We start from the raw sequence: 19,652 nt of genomic DNA on the forward strand, positions 1-19,652 counted from the left end.
AATTGCAGGAGATGATTCATGTAAAGCCCTTAGCATAATGTTTAACAAGCTGGAAGCATTCATTAAATGTAACCTATTACTGTGATAATGATGATGGACACAGACTATTCTTTCAACCCCCACTACCATCCCATAATTCATGACTTTAGTCAAAAAGGGTTGAATTTTAAAAATGCATTCATTCCAAATTTGCAAACATTACCACTTCGGCATTAACAATCCAATTTCCTCTAAGCGTACTAGTTCTCAACCATGGCAGTACATTAGAATCACCTGAGTAAAATTTTAAACTCCAAATGCCTGGGTCCCTATCCCAGACTGTTTTAATTGGTCTAGAGTGTGGCCCAGACATTTTTCAAAAGTCTCTCTGGTGATTTCAATGGTCATCTAAGATCTAGAATCACTATCCTAACACTACGCTAGTGATTTCAGATACGAAGGGAAACATACTCATTGCTTCTTAAAAACAATATATAGAAATCTTTTATAGTAAAATGCCATGAATTAGTTAGGAAGACATTAAAAAGAGAACATAGAAGAGCTGAGACAGGTATCAGAGATATTGAGGAAGAGTTACAAAGTTGAAGATATTCCTCATATATGTATAAGAGTAAAGCTTAGGGCAGCTTTACTCTAAATGCTTTTATAACTATTACTTAGAGGTAAGGGACATGAAGTGTTTATATTTGTTAGATGTGTTAACTGAAGAATTTAAGATTCTTACTACCCCCATTGCTTTCCTGGATAATTCTCAAAAAATAAATAATTTCTGATCGTGAGTAATATATCTTATTTTCTTACACATTTTAGCAGTTTGGAAGGATTTGGAACAGCATTTTAGCTCATTTATAGATATAGTGTGAGTAGGATATAGATGAAAATTAGATATTACTGAATCTGAAGAGCAGCATGGTCTAGAGAGACTGAACAAGGAGTCTGGGGGCCAAAATACAAGTTCCTGAGCTTCAGTTTCCTCAGCTGCAAAATGAGAGAATTAAGATTTCCCAAAGGTTTCTTTCAGCTGTCTCACCAAGTCACCTAAGGAAAGCCTTTCTTTTTTTTCTTTTCCTTTTTTTTTTTTTTAATGTATCTTTACTGTTGAAAGTATTACAGATGTCACCCTTTTTCCCCCATTGACCCCTTCTACCCAGCACCCACCCCAGGCCTTCACCACACTATTGTCTGTGACCATGGGTTATGCATCAGTCAATAGAATACAGGGAAAGTATTCTAGCTCAAGCTTTTAAAATATATATTTCATAGTCTTTTTTGTCTTTAGCTATGTAAGGCAGTATACCTTCTCAAATATTAAACTGTGCCTTGATGATACTAGATTAATACATGTCCTGCCTAACTAGTATATTTACATTTTACATTTAATCAGGGGCCCCTGGTATCTTAGTCCAGAGGGGTGACTAATGGAGGGTTGGGGGCTGCATCTTGAGACTGGCTAGGATATGTTGGAACATGAGCTTTCTGTTGCCCTTCAAATCATGCCCTGTGGATCCCCCTTCTACATTTTCCATTGCTTTCTACTGCTCTTTTTGCATTATAGTACTCATTAGGACTCACACAATTCTTGTATTGGTTGTCTTTACATTCTCTCTTCCCTACAAGAGTGTACATTTTTTTTTAGCCAGAATACATTTATATTATATTCCCTATATGAGCTAGTACAGTGTCTTGGCACACAAAAGGAGCCTGACAAAGGTTTAATTGAATTAGGTTGTTAAAATGTCATTTTAATTTCATTTTTTCTCTATCTTTTTTTCTGTGATACTGTACCTTTCATAGTTTGCATTATAATATTTCAAAATGTTTTACACCATCCTATTACACAAAGTATTATTTCACAACAGTGTCCTTTATTTTCTGAATACAGCAATGTGCTTTTCACTCTCAAAAGCCTAGTAGTAGTAATTAATAAAGCAAGGAAGTAGTCATGATACCAATATAAAAAACCAACATATTAAGTAAGCTTTTTGTAGTAAATATGTAGGATAACTTAAAGAGAAGTGTGATTTTGAGGTAGCTTATGTATGCTATCAATGTAGTTAAGTATTATAAACACATCAAAACTAAACTTTTTAATATGTTAATTATAATTTACTAAACTTACATTATTCTGAGTTAACAATGAACAACTATGTATATAACATTTATTATCACAAACCATTAAAATAAATCCTATGTATGTAACTCAGAATTGAGATTTGATAATATTGAAATTTGAATGTAGTAGTAGGGAGTACATTGAGTATGCTAGTATTTTGATGAAGTAGCATAAAATTTCAAGTTACTATAAAAAATCCAGTTGTTGTCCTAGCCAGTTTGGTTCAGTGGTTAGAGTGTTGGCCCTTGGATTGAAGGGTCCTGGGTTGGATTCCGGCCAAGGGCACACCCCTCAAGTTGTAGGGAGGTAACCAATTGATGTGTCTCTCTCACATTGATGTTTCTCTCCCTCTCTCTCTTTCCCTTCCACTCTCTCTGAAAAGCAATGGGAAAGAATATCCTCAGGTGAAGATGAAAAAAAGAAAGGTCAGATAAATAAAGTATCAATAAATACTTAAATAAATAATCCAGTTGTTTAAAAATTTGTATTGAATAAAATGAAATCAGCATTGTTTTTTTATCATGGATTTAACAAAATTAACAGCTTATCAAATAATAAGATATAAGAAATATAAAAACTACATATTCAGAGAAAATTTCATGTTTTTAGCTTAATAGTTAAGCTGGGATTTTGAATTGTGAGGATGTTTCAACAGCTGAAACATTAGGATGGTTGAAAATTCTCCATCCTCTGCCCTCCCTTTGAGTCTATCTCTGTGGGCTCTTGAAAGAAGTTGAAAATGATAACTCTTGAGGTCTGGATATATACCTTACATTTTGAACTCCACTGGTCACATATACTTAATTAAAAGATTCAGAGATGATCCCAAATGGTTTCTATAACTATGATCATTTCAGTATTGGTAGTTACATCCTTTATTAACTGTTCTTCAAACTTACTGTCTTCTAACCTCATTATTATAAGCAACTCTCAAGGACAGCAGCAAAAAAAAGGCATTTAAAACAAGAGCCAACAGACATTTGGAGTTATTTGGAGTTTCAACAATTCTTTTTAATTCAGAAGTCACGTGTTATACACATTAAAATTCATTTTATAAATGAAAATTACAGATATGGAAAAGTTGTTTTGGGGGGAAAATTCATGATCTTTAAATTCTGAGTGATTGAATTAAATATTGACCATTTGCGAAATATTTTCACGGCGTATACCAGATATTACTTTTTAAAGGTGTGTTTTTTCGTTTTAAATATTTGGGGGTCCAATAGGCACGATGACATTTTCTAACATACACTTTTTGGGTCCTTTCCTCTGCTAAATCTTTGAATTGCCCGAAGTATTAAAGAGAACTGCTGTCAAGAAAGGTATTTTCTTTTCAAGATGGACGTTTGCACAAGCAAAATATTGTTTTAGACAGGAGAATTCCAATTTTGAAGAAAATATCAAAACACTTTTTATTCCTTATTCCTCATCCCCTGTGTAAAATACAAGTTAAATCTTCATTGTAACCATTTTCCCATCGCGTGGTGCCAGGCTCGAGATGAAGGCTTTCCTCGCCCAGCGCCGTGTTTCTGAAACCCGGCGCTTTCCCTCGATCTTTGGGCTGATAACCTCAAACATGGAGGATGCTTCTGATTCTTCACGAGGGGTTGCTCCATTAATTAATAATGTAGCTCTCCCAGGCTTTCCGCCGTCTCTTCCTGTATCAGTGACAAGCTGTAAAAGTCATCGAGTAGCCAATAAAAAGGTAGAAGCGAGAAGTGAAAAGCTCCTCCCAACAGCTCTTCCTCCTTCTGAGCCGAAAGTAGATCAGAAACTTCCCAGGAGCTCGGAGAGGCGGGGAAGTGGCGGTGGGACGCGAACCCCCGCGCGGAGCCAGGCCGTGGCAGCCGAGCGAGCGGCGGCCGGCGGCGCGTTCGGGCGGCGGGAGGCGACCCCCCGGGAGGACAGAGCCTCCCTCGCCGCCTTTGTAGTGGAGACGGCGAAGTGTCAGTCGGCGAGCTCGCAGGTGAGGGGCTCCGTGTGGTCGCTCGGGAGCCGGGAGCCGGCGGGCGCCGGCAGGGAAGTGCAGGCGAGCGGGGAACAAAGCGCAGGGGGCCGGGGGCCGCCCGCGGGGAGCTCCCTTGCGGCACCGGCCCGGCCGGCTGCGCGCGGAGCACGTTGAGAGCCTGGCGGCGGCGGCGGGCGGGGAGCCGACGCTGGGGGAGGGGGCTGCCGCAGCTCCCGCACCTCCCGCCCGCCCGCGGCGGGGCGGCCGGCCCCATTGTGAGCCTGCGAACCGGCGTGCGGAGGTGGGGCGCGCTGGGAGGGCAGAAGCGGCGGCTCCGCTTGCTCAACACCCCGGCAGCTACGGGCTCGACCTCGTCTCCGGTGGCACCCGCGCCGCGTCAGTCACACAAAAGGCAGTGGAGCTTCCCCGGCGCGTGGACCGGCCCATGCCGCCGCCGAGCGCTCCCCACCTTACCGGCTTTCTTTTCCCTCCAATTTTCATAGGAAAGCGGGGCCGACGCCGGCGGCCGAACGTCAGAGTGAGCCCGCGGGCGGACAGGAGATGCCGCTGCTACACCGAAAGCCGTTTGTGAGACAGAAGCCGCCGGCGGACCTGCGGCCCGACGAGGAAGTTTTCTACTGTAAAGTCACCAACGAAATCTTCCGCCACTACGAGTAAGGACCGAGCGGGGGTGCGGGGGGGGGGGGGGGAGGACTCCCTCCCCAGCGTCCTTTTGTCTTTCCCATTCCTCGCCCTAGACTTGTGGCTGGGCGACTTAAAAGTGCCAGGTGGCCGCGGGCCCACGTTTATCTGTTCCCCGAGCCGGACCCGGTGACTTTGCGGTGCCCCCGGGGGGGCCAGACCCTCAGCGGCGCGCGTGGGGAGAGCGGGCGGGGTCCGAAGGGGCAAAGGGTCCCGGGCCGCCGTGTGGGCTGCTTCTAGCTGCGGCTGCCACCCGGCCGCAGGGCGGCGGAAACTCCCCGCCTCGCCCCTCCCTGCCTCGGCCACACGCGCACTACGGGGCCAGTTCCGGGATCCCCGCCCGGCCGCCGAGGGGATCCCCGCTCGGGTCAGCGGCGAGGGGCCGCCGTCCCCCTGCCCGGAGAGGGAATCCCCGCCCCTGGGGGCAGGAAACGGCCGGGCTGGGAGTCGTTTTCTCGGACTGGAGTGGAGCCTGACTTGGGAGCTGCTTAGGGTAGGGGCGGGAGGGAGTGGAGCTGAGAGTCGGGGAAGGAGGCGGCTCTGGGGGGGGAGGAGAGGCCCGGGGCCCGGGACTAAACCGTCCGCCGGTGGCCTCTGGTCCCGTGCGGCTAGGCCTCGGAGTGAGCGGCTCGAGCCGTGCGCTGTGTCACCGCCTCTTCTTGGTGACTAACTCCGGGCCCTGGGGAACTCAGCGTCTCCGCCCCCGGGAGACCGGGTGAGGAAGAAGTCAGGGCTGGGGGGCGGGAAGTGGAGGAGTAGAGATCAGGGCCCTGGGCGCCCCAGGTTTTCACTTTCGCACAGCCCAGAGGGCCTCGACGAGAGCTAAGGGAGGAGGTTAAGACAAGTTCAACAGCCTCAGCCAGTCTCTTTATCCCCCTGCGCATGTGGGCTGCCTGACATGTGCCATTCGCTATTGTTTTGATAAGAATCCGGAGCTGCCGCATGTGTAGTTTTAACCCCTAAATTTTTAGTCCTTCGCCTGGTTTATCCCAAGAGATCCCCTTGTCCTGGTACACCAAACAAGGAGGTGTTTTAGAGATCTGTATTTAAACACAAAATCTCCAAGTGAGAATCTGAATTGATGAATCACTAAAACAGCCTGATTCTCCCTTTTCTTATGCTTTATCCTGTCCTCTCCACTCAGAAGGAATCCTTTGTGGGTTTTGTATTACAGCAACCAAATAAATTGTGTAGGGCGCACTGTGGGGCTTGATCCAGCGAGGGCTTTAGTCGAACTGCACCTGTCTGAGAAGTGAGTACATAGTGAAGTTAGAAAAGTCAGTTCCTTTGAGCTTCTAAGTAAGCCTTTTCCTTCAGCTCCAGAGTTACACATAAATATGTTAGATCTAGAGACGTTTTTCAGCAGGCAGTGCTTTTAAATAGGAGTGCACATCTTACTCTGTTCCTGTACAGACTTGTTTTGTTACTTGTAACTATTTAAGTGAATTTGGATTAGGTAACTTGACAAGGATGATGCCTCGTTTTTCTTTTTGAAGTTAAAGTTAAAATCCTTGATAATAATTCCAAATTTTAAAAAAATTATACTTAAGAGTGCCAACAAAATAGGAAACAGGCTTAGATTTCAAGCTGTTCTCTTCTTTGCAATCTTACCTTTTTAAGAAGATCTCGCTTTATCAGGGAGACTGCACATGGATGTTATCTTTTAATTAAACACTTTTCATATACTTTGGTTCTTGATAATTTACAATAGTCATGGAGAAATCTCAAATGCGGAAATAAAGGAAGAGACTTTTGGTATTCCATATCTACTACCTTCATTAATAAATAACTGTGTCCTTTGTAGCCTTATGGCATTAAATTTTAAAAACAACAATTGTTGTTGTTTCCTCTGTGCTGATGTGTTTAGGTTTTGGGAAATTACAAGCAGTTCAGGAGATTCAGTTTGCTTGGGAGCAGAGATATTAAATCATTTACCCTGAACAAAGGAGAGCTACTGGTGTTCTTAGGTATTCATCTTTCGGACTTTGAATTGGCAAAACTGGAAAATTTTAATTGTGTTAAATTTTGGATTACTTTTTCTTGGATGATAACAAAGAAATCTTTTCAAAAATACATTTACAGTGGATGGTATATGATGGTCTGCAGTACTGTGGTAATCTGGCCCTTGTCACAGGTCTGGAGAAACTATGAAGGAAACCTGTTTTCACCAATTCATTAAATCACCAATTGGTTTATGTGAATTTGTTTGAAGATTATCCTTTAAGTGCATTATCTTGAATTTCTTTTATATTTGTCCACTGTGCTCACTTATTTGCTCAGGTTTTTTATTTTTTTAATATAACTTCCTCTACTTTAGTCAGTCTCAAAGAGATTTTCTATACTGTCCCACCTTGTTCACTTCCCAGCACAATGCAAAGCAACTTTTTCCTCTACCTTTGGTTAGTGAGTTTTTAATTGCCAAATAGTTTTCTGTCTTTATCTTATTTGATACTATAGTCTAACACTTCCTCCTTTGTCCTTCTAGGCAGCAGTGATCACCCCCTCCATTTTATCTAGTGTGACATCTGCTATTATTGCACTGTAATGCAATGTATTTGTTGCCTCACATTTTCTCTTTTCCTAGACCCTGAATTCTTTGAGACAGGGACTATGACCAGGCTAGATCCTAAATGATTATACAGTACAAACTCCTTTATTTTGTTTGTTTGAACTATATGCTCTTTAACAAATTGCTAACTCTTGTTTGACCTGCTTTCCATAAGCAAAAAAGACTCATTAAAAGTAGCACATTAACTATAGGCAAATGCATAAGCTAAAGTGCAAAAGAATGACATTAGACTACTATTTTACAGTATAAAGAAAAGTTAACTTAAAATGGATTAAAGACTTGAACATAAGAAACTAAACCGTAAAACTCCTAAAAGAAAAGATAGGTGGGAAGCTTCTTGACATCAGTCTTGGTGATAATTTTTTGAATCTGACATCAAAAGCAAAAATAAACAATGGGGCTACATCAAACTAAAATGCTGCATAGCAAAGGAAACCATCAACAAAAAGAAAAGGCAACTTACTTAATAGGAGAAACTATTTGCAAATCATATACCTGATATAGATTAATATCCAAAATATATAAAGCACTCATATAACTCAATAACAAACTATACAATCTGATTTAAATGTGGGCAGAAGAGTTGAATAGATATTTTTCCAAAGAAGACAGACTAATGGCCAACAGGTAATGAAGAGATGCTCTTACATCATTAATCATCAGGGAAATGCAAATCAGAATCATAATGGTTATCACCTAGCACCTGTTAAAATAGCTATTATCAAAAAGACCAGAAATAACAACTGTTGGCCAGGATGTAGAGAAAAGGGAACCCTTGTGCACTCTTGGTGGGAATGTCAGTTGGTGCAGCCATTATGGAAAACAGTATGGAGGTTCCTCAAAAAAATTAAAAACAGAATTGCCATATGATCCAGCAGTGCCATTTCTGAGTATTTATGCAGAGAAAACTAAAACATTAATTTAAAAAGATATCCATCTTCATGTTCATTGTAGTATTATTTACAATGATCAAGATATGGAAACAACCTAATTATCCATCGATATACTGGGATAGCCTTTCTCACCATGTGGTCTTTCATCCTCAGAAGGCTAACCTGAGCTTCTTCACCTGCTGGTATCAGAGTTCCCAGAGAGGGAGAGCAGAACGCTCAATGTCATTTCTGTATTACGTTAGTCAAAGCTACTGTCAAGGCCAGCTCAGATTCAAGAGATGGTAAAATACACTCTGCCTATTGTAAGAATATCCCAAGTCATATTTCTGAGGAGCCTGCACACCTTCAACCCTCTTTGCAAAGTCTACCACTAAGCAGTTGACAAAATTTTATACTTAGGTTATCCTGATTGGATTTTTGGATGTTCCTGATAGTTCCTCTTCAGTTAATCCCTCTTCCTGTCCCCCTTCCCAGGGCCAAACTTTCTCTTCAAAGAGTCCTAAGTTTTTTATGTGTTCCTCTGACATTGTTCCTCTCTCATACTGGTTATTCTCCTGTGTATTCTAGCATCTCTCTGCAAATATGGTATCTAAACAATCAGAAATTGATGCTATTTACTAAGCGGGCATATACTGTGCTGGGCACAGTATTATAGCTTACCTTATTTAATTTTTGTGTTGACTGTTCATGAAAGATATACTCATTTTACAGAAGGGGAACAGGGTTCACTAAGGTTATGTAACTTACCCAAATTCACATTCTACAAGTGGTAAAGCTGAGATTCAGATACTTTTCCTCTCCTTTCCATTCATATGTGTACTTTCTCCATCTAAATACACAGAAATAAATGACAGCCCTGTTTAGTTTTGAAAATATCAAATAGATACAGCTTTAGTGAGGACATGTATAGCTCATTTTGCCCCACTGTCTTTGGGATTTGCATGTGTATGGGAATTTCCTATGCATACATATTAAAATTTTATTTTCTCCTGTTAAAAAATAAATAAATAAATGACTGCCAGTGAGAGAACATTTTTTTATTATTATTTTATTTTTTCAATCACCATTTATCCCCTCTATGCCCTCTTTCCCCTCCACACTCCCTCCCACCCTAACCCCCATAATCACCACACTGTTGTCCATGTCCATGAGTTCTCTTTTTTTCTTTTTTGCAATTCCCTCCACCCCTCCTCCAACACCCCCACACACACACCAGAGCTGTCTGCCTGCTTTCTATGAGTCTGTCTCTATTTTGCTTGGTAGTTCAGTTTGTTCATTAAATTCCACATATGAATGAAACCATATGGTACTTGTCTTTCTCTGCATTTGTTTATTCTTGACGCTATACTTTGGAGAGTTTTTGGAGATGCTGAGATAATTTGTCCTTGTAATCAGAAATGAATGTATGTCTGTCATGGAAGCACAGATGAGACTGCTGAATGTCAGAGGGATGGAGGAGGGCGGGTGGGTGGAGGGGGAGAGAGTAACTAAAGAATTTATATGCATATATGCACAACCCAAGGACACGGATAACGATGGGGATGGGACGGGGTGGAACGGGTCATTGGGGAGAAAAGGGACATCTGTAATATTTTAAATAAAAATAAAATTTACAAAAAGAAAGAAATGAATGTATGTCTGCAACACGATTGCATAAATCACATAGCTACTATGGGAGTCAGTGTAATGGGAATATAGAAAATTGAGCTGATAACTGCTGTGGAGTTGCAGAGATACCCAGATTGGGGACAGTGTCCCAGTTGGGTCCTGAGAGATGGAACTGTCAAGACACAATGAGGAAAAGGGGCATTCTAGGCAGAGAATGCTCTAAAGTATACTTTTTAAGCAGAGAAAACAATATAAAAAGGCACAGAAATGTGAATTTGCAGTTCACTTGAAATTGGCCTTTTCATGTTATTGTTAAGCTAGGACATTTGTTAAACTTGTATAGTTTTCACTTGTTAATTTCTGTTTAAGGTTTTAGTTTCTTGATTTTAAAAATCTTTATTGCTATTCCTCACCTTAGTGTCATCTGCAGATTTTAGGGGCCTGCTTTGTATGTTGTCATTAAGTATTCACTAAAGTTTTTTAAGACTAAACTTTATATTTTTAATTAGTCATACTTTCCTCCTGACCGTTTATAATAAATGTAATAAATGTAAGTTTCCTCTAGCTTGTATTTCTCTATACTGTATAACATAAGGCATGTGCAATCTGCCATGCCCAGGATCACCTGCTCTGTTTTTGTAACCTGTCAGTAAAGGAAATTGTTAGAACAACCTATGCTGTCTTCTAGCAGTTACTGTTTTTAAGTTCAGAAGCCATACTTTCCACGTCCTGCTATACCGTATACTGTTTAAGTCAGGAATTATGTTCATTTTTATCCTATGGCTGCATTTCTCAGTTATACTGATTATCTTGTGGACAGTGGAATTTATGTCCCTTACATCTTTTCTGCAGTATTGTGCTGGATCTTTTTTTTAATTTTATGTCTAGTTAATAAAGTTTTGGCCCTTAAGTAGAATACACTTTGCATTTATCTTTTCTGAATTGAATTTGGTTTTTGGTTTTTGTCACTTCATTCTTAATCTTATTCTAGGTTTTTAGTTGTCCAGATACCCAGCAAGTTAACAGTATGTTGCCCTTTGTTCCTTAGTTTGTTCACCAGAGTTAGTTGATTTTATATTAGAGGTGTTTTCTTACCAGTAATGGACCTGGTGACTCAGAAACAATTTTTCCTTAAGAAATAATGGTAAAGAGCACAGGTCATCAAGCTTTTTCTTAAAGGGCCAGATAATATTTTAGGCTTTGCAGGCCATAGGATGTCTGTTGCACCTACTCAGCTCTCAGATTATATGTTGAGAAAGCAGTCACAGATAATACCTAAAGGTATGGGTGTGATTGTGTTCCAGTAAAACTGCAAAAACAGGTGGAAGGCTGGATTTGGCCTCTGGGCCAGTACTATGCCAATCTCTGGTAAAGAGGATTGTTGAAGGAATGTAGTAATAAATTGGAGACATAATAATCTATATTAGCCTAAAGGTATGTTTGTATCAAGCAGTACTTTGTATTTTATTTTTTTGAATTCCTGATTTTTGAAGTTTTTTTCCTTTTTTAAATTTTATTGTTGACAGGATTACAGATGTTCCCCAGTTTTCCCCAGCTTTGCCTTCCTCCTCCCAGTCCATGCCCCACCCCAAGCCTTTACTACACTATTGTCTGTGTCCATTGGTTATGCAGTATGTATATGAGTTGTTTCATTAATCTCTTCCTGTCCCCCCCACCCCCACCCCGCCTCTGAGATTTGCCAGTCTGTTCCATGCCTCCATGTCTCTGGACCTATTTTGTGCATCAATTTATTATGTTCATTAGAGGTACTTTGTATTTTATAAACTTTTGTTCACAATAGTAAAATGTGCTTCTTGTAAATGTTTCATTTTATAATACAGAAATTGAACAGGCACTGTAACCTACCCCCTAGAGTTTATTATTAACAAAATCTTACACATTTGAATGTGTATGATGAATGGGTAAAGAACAGAATTACAGAATTGGGGGAAAGTGAAGGTATGTAATGTTAGAGATGGGGTCATGCTGGTAGAATGTGATGAATAGGAAAAATAGCCCTTGGGCTTTGGAGGCCATGCCGGTAGGGGGTGATGAATAGAAAAAATAGCTCTTGGGCTTTTTACCCCTTGCATTAAAATTGCCACTGTGATGGTAGTGTGTCCTGCCTCCCTCCTCCTGAGGGTAGATCTTTGTGCACAGTGGGACTATAATGTAACAATAACTTTGTAGATAGACACAAAGGAAACAAACAGTACAAACACTTTGCTGGAGGTGGTGGAAAACTGGTGTAGAAGGGCTACTGTACATCATTGGTTACTGATTATCCAATTTTTCTGCCTGGTTAACACCTCTAGTAGAGGTTTCTGGCACTTGTGCCATTGCTCTCCTTGTTACTTTGCACAGTGTTAACAAATGTAAGTAGTGTTTATTGCAGCTCAGTGTGAAGTCTGTCTCCCTGCATTGCCACCAAATACCTGTATACCAAATACCTCAGGCTACCAAATACTGATTTGCTATGGGTCCAATACAGGAGCCATTACTTGGCTGGGAAGTTAGTAAAAACTTGAAATGTGTCAGAATTAAGATGTGCAATAAGTTTAAGATACATATACACATACTAGATTTTGAAGACCTAGTACCAAAAAAATGTAAAATAATTCAATATTGATTACATATTGAAATGATTTTAGAATATATTGGGTTCAATAAAAGAGAAAATTAATTCTATTAGTATTTCTTTAAAATTTTTTAAATGTGACCACTAGAAAATTTTAAATTATATGTGTGGCTAGCATTCTATTTCTCTTAGCACTGTTTTAGTGACTGGTTAATGTATAAGGTATCTAGATTTGAAGTTTGTTTTTCTTAAATAGTACTATAGTTTGAATTATTAGAAGTATACCTCACATACTATATTATGTGCTAACCATATGTTGGCTTGGGAAGCTAAGTCTTACAGATATGTTTGTTTTTATAGGGAAAAAAGTTTAAAATCTATAAAGTTGTCTAAGTAAACTGCAATTTTAGGCAATAAAACAATTAAATAAGACCTCTTTCAAGATCCATTCATTCATTTTATTCTGCAACATTTGTTGCCTCTCTATTTGCTAATGTTATTTATCTGGCATAGATTTTCTTTTTCTTTTTTTAATATATTTTTATTGATTTCAGAGAGAGGAAGGGACAGAGAGAAATAGAAACATCAATAATGAGAGTCATTGATTGGCTGCCTCCTGCATGCCCCCTGCTGGGGATTGAGCCTGCAATGTGCCCCAGCGGGGAATCAAACTAAGATCTCCTGGATCATAGGTTGGTGTTCAACCATTGTTCCACGCCAGCCAAGCTGACATAGATTTTCTGGCTTATAAGAACCAGATTATATTCCTTTTTTTTTCTCTGGCAGCTCTTCATTCAACTCTATTTTTCCTTTACCACCCTAACTCTTTAGTGCCACTTCCTTCAAAATATGTTCTAGTATTTCTTGATCTTTTTTACCTGCCTCTCCTCCTTCCCTTCCTCTGAATTCCCAAAGGACATCTGCCTCTGTTTATAAAGATAATCACTCTTTACTTTGTATTTTAATGATATACATCCGTTATCTCCTCTACTAAAGGGTACATATTTCAAAAGGAACTTCTTTGTACTGAATTAGTCGTATAACTTGGCTTATGTATGCTGTCTCTTTAGATCTTATGTTAAAGTATGATTAGTTTATCTTTATTTCCATAGATTTCATTTTTTGTTGTTGTAGTTCTGCAGACAAATATACAAATGAAACTATCTTAATGGAATTACACCAAACCTTTGGAGATCAGACTACTACAGGGACAATCTAAATAGATTAACTAGGAAGTAAACATATGGCAGTTTTAATACTTTGCTGAATGATGGGAAAAGGACAGAGGGATTTCAGGAAGGAGAAAAAGAGAACAGTGAATTATATCGGTTACATATAATTATTGCGAAGTAGACCAGAGTATGGGGGGGGGAGATACACGTACCATTTAGAGGTTTAGAGGCAACCATTGTTAACCCTATTGCATATGTCTAACCTTTTCTATTTGAAAATATGTTTATTATAGCCCTGGCTGGTGTGGCTCAGTTGATTAGGCATCCTCCCGTGCACTGAAAGGTTGCCATTTGAGTTCCGGTCAGGGCACATGCCCGGGTTGTAAGATCGATTAGAGGGCATGCAGGAGGCAGCCAATCATGTTTCGCTTTCACATCGATGTTTCTTTCTCCCTGCCTCTTCCTTCCTCTCTCTCTCTAAAAAAAAAAATCAATAAATTTTTTTAAAAAATAAAATGTTTATGTTTATTATAAAAATAATAGAAGTACATGCTCCTTATAAAAATTCAAACAATGTAGAAATATTTAGAATAACAAATTTTCCTTTTCCTTCCTTCCCAGTTCCTCCCTTTCTCCACAGAGAACATCTGTTTATAGTATTTGTATAAATACACACATTTTTGTTATTATTATAATAATGTATATGGGATTGTGTTATTCAGTGATTTGAGTTTTTTCTACCTAGAATACCTGACAAATCTTTCCAAATTATAAATCTCTTGCATTTTAAAAGTGACAGGATAGAATTTTTTGAAAGAAATGCCCATATTAAAAAATTCCAATAGTGCAGAAAAGGTTTGAGTAGAATGGTTGCCCAGTCCCATCTCCATTTTGTAGGTGTTACCTTCATTTTTGTATAATGTTCCAGAAATATTTTATGCTTTTTTTAGGTTCTCTTTCTTTTTCTTCCTTCCTTTCTTTCCTTTTTCTTTTATTTTAACACAAATGGGACCATATTATTATACACAAAAATATGAATTTTTTCCCCATTACCATGTTTTTTAAGATCTCTCCGTATACTGTGTAATGACTATGATTTTTCACCATATGAAGTATTATAATTTACTTAACCTTTCTCTGATTGTTAAATGCTTAGATTTCCCAGTTTTTCACTATTATGTTAAAGCCTTTTAAAATTCATAGCTTAAAAAATTAAAAAATTAAAATAAAATTCATAGTTAAGTGCTTGAATTGATTCCATCCAGTGTTTTGACTGTTTTGGATCCAAAAGCTTAAAAATTAGAATGAAAAGGAAAGGTTGAGGTTATTTTCAGTTGCATTTCCATCATCAAAAAGTGATGGAAATCAAAGTCCAATTTTGTTTGAATGTACTTTTAAATTGTAAAATATAAATGTCTAGTTTATTATATTTTTTCTTAGGTTTGTATTAATATGTACGCTGACCTGTTACTAAACCCTTGTTTGAGTTCTATGATTCTATGTAAATTTTTGCAATAGAGGCACAAATGCTTATCAGCTTTTAATGTAAAATTTGTGAAATGATAGGTAATGGATTTTTATTTTTGTTTTTTAATCAGTGACTTTTTTGAACGAACCATTCTGTGCAACAGTCTTGTTTGGAGTTGTGCTGTGACGGGTAGACCTGGACTGACCTATCAGGAAGCACTTGAGTCAGAAAAAAGAGCAAGGCAGAATCTTCAGAGTTTTCCAGAACCACTAATTATTCCAGTTTTATACTTGACCAACCTTACCCATCGTTCACGCTTACATGAAATTTGTGATGATATTTTTGCATATGTCAAGGATCGATATTTTGTTGAAGAAACTGTGGAAGTCATTAGGAACAATGGTGCAAGGTAAAGTACTTTTAATTTTTTCTTTTGATCTACATACACCCACATTGCTTAAAATTCAAAATACGCGAAAGGCTGAAATGAAGCTTCCCTTTTACTATCCTTCATCTACACCTTTGCCCTCCCCACAGAGCCCTAGTATTAGCAGTTTCTTATGTATTTTCCTAAAGCTAATTTTTATGTAGGCCACCAAAAACATGTACAGACACACACACATACCACATTTCCTCCCCTTAATGCAAAAGATAGCATACTGTATGCTATACCTTTTTTCACTTAAAATATCTTTAAGGTCAGTCCATAGCTTTATAAATCACCTTCTCTTTTTATTTACTGTATAATAAGTTCCATTATATGGAAGTTTCATCTTTACTTAAGAGTAAAAAAAAAAAACAAACCTTAGATAAATATATCTACTGTGTCTTCATTATGTTACCTGATAGTTTAAATACGCCTTTTTCTCCTTCTGGGTTTAGTGGTTCCTGGGATGAGGACTGAGTTTTGTGGTACTCCACTGAGTTCTCTCTTACCCAGGTCTTCAAGAAAAAAATGGATTTTTCATATATGAAAATTTTAAATGACATTAGCTGTGGTACTAAATTAAAAATTATCACTGCTTTCCTGAAGTCTTAAGCATTTGTGATTGGCTAGTCACTGATATTTATCATAATAACCTTTATTTGTATTAAAATTTATTATAGCCTTCTTTAGTTTTAGGGCAGTGTCTATAAAATGTTTTTTGGCTGCTTTTCCTCCCTTTTTATTGACCTGAATGCAGATTTTTTCTTTCTGAATTTTAAACTTTAGCAGTCAAAAGTTATTTTATTATGTTCTTTATTTTATTTTGGAGAATCACCATGAGTTTATATGTAATTTCAGAGTAATGTCTTAAAATATTATAATCTATTTTACTTATTAAATGCTACTATACATGAATCTTAAAAAGCCAAGAGATGTTTATATTAAGATCTAAATTTGTTTGGATTTTATTTTGATGAACAATTGGATACACTTTTTTATTAATTGTAGAAGCAACAAATGGTAAAAATTGAATTTTTCATGTCTAGTGACTTTTGGGGAAAAATTATATCTTTATTTTCAGGAGAGAGATTAACATGTCACCAGTAATTCCACCAAGACCATACCCTTTTAAAAAGAGATCAAATTATAAATACTGTTTTGGAGTGTGTTTTATGGTTTTTGGTGATATACTTAGAAAACAGATTTTTGTGTTCCCATCTATATCATCAAAAGGAATAATAGAGACCATGTCTGGGGAGGATAATTTTTTTCTTTTTATAATTACTGTTTTTATTTTACTTATGCCAGAAGTGTTTTCTGAATTACAAATCACTGTGGTGCATTAAACTTTAACATTAGGAATATGGCTTTCATCTAAAAATGTGGTGGCTCATTGTGCTTTCTATAGTTTTGGGGTTTGTTTTTTTAATACTTTAAAAGTGAACTTCAGGTAGTTACAGCTGTTAATAGTAGTAAATTAAGGTACATTGTAGAAATGGGAAATCTGGGAGTCACAGTTTTATTGATTATTATTCATAGGAAGCATACCTCTTCTTGCTTAAGAAGACTTTAAATTGTAAAGTATAAGAAATTGGTATTTTTCTGCAAACTTTTAAGGCTTGATTTTCGTAATACACATTAACCATTCTTAAATATTTGTACAGGAAAGGAGAAATTGTGAAAGATTCCTTGACTTTTTGCTTTAGCAGCTGGGTAGATAGTAAGATGCAGAAGCCTCAGGAAGTAATATTATGAGTCTAGCCATCTTTGCTCTCATCTCAGGCCCAGATATTTCTGATTGCTCTGATACTGTGTTTCACATGTTGCTTAGTGATTCGTGTCATTTATAGGCTAGGCACTGGGTTGGCTACTGGGAATATAAAAAGGATTAAGATGCCCTTCAGGATTCAGTTAAGAAAGAGACAAACATTTTGACTTGCCAGGTATTAAAATAAATATATGAATGAAGTAATTCAGGAGCATCCAGGGCCAGAATGCCATAAAGGCTAGGCCTGGGTTCCCTATACTCAAGCTAACACTAGATATTTTAGTTTTTTAATCTTTGCCAGATCTGATGATATCTCAGTGTTTATTTTCTTGTTCAGATTCTTTGCCCATTTTTCTTTTTTCTTTTGGTTTGTCTTCATTAGACTTGTGAGAGCTATTTATTAAATACTAGGCATATTATACTCTTTGTCTTACTGTTGCAAATATTTTTCTATTTCATTTTTTGTTGTTTTTTCCTAAATATGCAGTTAATGTAAAAAGAATTTTTAAATATGTATGAATAATAACGGTATAATTAAGGAATAAAGAATAAAAGTGCAATCAATATTCACATGTATAATCTAATGTAAACCTTTAAAAATATAAAAAAATAACATCCAAGTTTTAAAAATAATAATAAATAAATATTTTGATGCAAAAGGAAAAGGTGTAAGAATATGGAAAATAAGTGACAAGAATTTTAAAAATATGTATGAGCAGTAATGATATAATTAAGAAATAAAGATGAACGTGCAATCAATATTCATGCATTTACCACTTGGTTTTAATAGAATACTTTTATCTTTTTTTTTTTTAATCCTCACCCAAGGATATTTTTTTCCATTGTTTTTTGGAGAGAGTGGAAGGGGGAGAGAAAGAGAAACATTGATGTGAGAGAGACATCGATTGATTGCCTCCCGCACGTGCCCCCTACCGGGACTGGGGATCGAGCCTGCAACTGAGGCACGGCCCTTCAGTCCTGGGACCAACACACTAACCACTGAGCCAAACCAGCCAGGGCTAGAATACTTTTATCTTTGATTTTTGTTTATAGTTTGAGGAAAGTTATAAATAGAATATAGCAATAGCATTTTACAGGGGGAATACGGCTGCTATTGGCCCAAGAGGTTTATATGGAAGTTAATATTTTTCTTCTATTATTGACTAGCTTTTCTATTAAAAATTAAATTTTATGTTATAACTAAGCTTCAAGCTTGACTTAAGATTTCTGCTACTTTTAGATCCTAAGTTCCTGTGTACACCCTATCCTTTTACCCTTTTCACTTAAATTTCAGTTAAAATACTTTTAATGTATAAACTTGCTTAACAACTAGATTTCCTTTAGTTGGAATTGTGCCTCCACCATCTACTTACCACTTGCATAACTTTTGGACAAATACTTACCATCACTTTATCTCTCCTTTGCATACTTAGTAGAATTATTATGAAGATTAACTGAGATATGCTGTGTGCGAAGTGCCAGGCACACAGCAAGTGCTCAATAAATGACAAGTTAAAAAAGTCAGTCTTTTTCCATTTTGATTTTTGAGTTCTCTGTCATGCTTATGAGCTCTTAATCTAATTGTAGTTTCTGGGGTCTCTATTTGGGTTTTTGTTTTTATAAATTGCATTATAGGATGATGGTCTAAACTGTTTAGGTAGCCAAAGGGGCCTTGTTCTTACCAAGTCAATGACCATTCCTGTGTCTCTGGCACCTACAAATATTGTAAATAGTGCTGTTCTGTCCTGTGGGGACAGCTTTTAAGATGACCATTTTAATTTGTTCTCTTGCTTCTGCATATAGTGGTGAGAGTGTCTATCCCCTTTAATAAACCATAGTCAATAGTCTTGATTTCATTATATTAGTTGCTTCCCTTGTTGTTTTCCATGGAGATGTTTTAAGGGGTAATATATTAGGTACAGGCCATCTTAATCTCCAGGCTTCTGCAACCCAGTCAAATAAAGATCTTCGTAAATTAATATTAGAAAAGAAATTTTAAAAACCTCTTATTCTACGACATAAACATGGGGAAATTACTTGATGTGATGTTTTTCATTTGGCATGTGTTCTAGGCCCCCAAGGATATATGTCCCTCCTGGCTTCATATCTGCTTGTGTAACTTTGGGGATTGAGTTCAATTTTGAGATGATAGAATTGGTAAGATCCTGGCATCCTTAAGGAGTGGGCTAAGGCAAGCCCAGCTTCTGTGATGAGAGAAACTCCAGGTTGAATTTCCTGAGTATTCCTGTTGATTTTTTTTTTTTTTTTCATTTTCACCCCAAGATGTTTTTATTGACTTGAGAGAGAGAGACAGACAGACATCAATGTGAGCGAGAAACATCTATCAGTTGCCTCTCCTACGTGCCCCGACCAGGGATCAAACCCCCAACCCAGGTATGTGCCCTG

At 37.9% G+C, this 19,652-nt stretch overlaps 1 protein-coding gene across 4 annotated transcripts in view; it reads left to right on the plus strand.

Moving 5' to 3' along the window:
* Window positions 1-3,866: 3,866 nt before the first annotated feature.
* Window positions 3,867-19,652, plus strand: part of BAZ1A (bromodomain adjacent to zinc finger domain 1A) — a 71,470-nt gene continuing 55,684 nt past the window's right edge. For 2 of the 4 annotated variants that reach the window (XM_081131241.1, XM_081131243.1), the window contains exons 1-3: window positions 3,867-4,079; window positions 4,565-4,735; window positions 15,182-15,460. In XM_081131241.1, coding sequence (XP_080987367.1) covers window positions 4,623-4,735; window positions 15,182-15,460 — 392 coding nt within the window. In that variant the 5' untranslated portion in view covers window positions 3,867-4,079; window positions 4,565-4,622. Of the gene's footprint in view, window positions 4,080-4,315; window positions 4,458-4,564; window positions 4,736-15,181; window positions 15,461-19,652 lie in introns of those variants that run through there. The other 2 variants (XM_081131244.1, XM_081131242.1) reach the window with 2 other exon arrangements.

The sequence above is a fragment of the Miniopterus schreibersii genome (genome assembly GCF_964146895.1).
Source record: "Miniopterus schreibersii genome assembly, chromosome: 1".
In the NCBI taxonomy this organism is placed as follows: domain Eukaryota; kingdom Metazoa; phylum Chordata; class Mammalia; order Chiroptera; family Miniopteridae; genus Miniopterus; species Miniopterus schreibersii.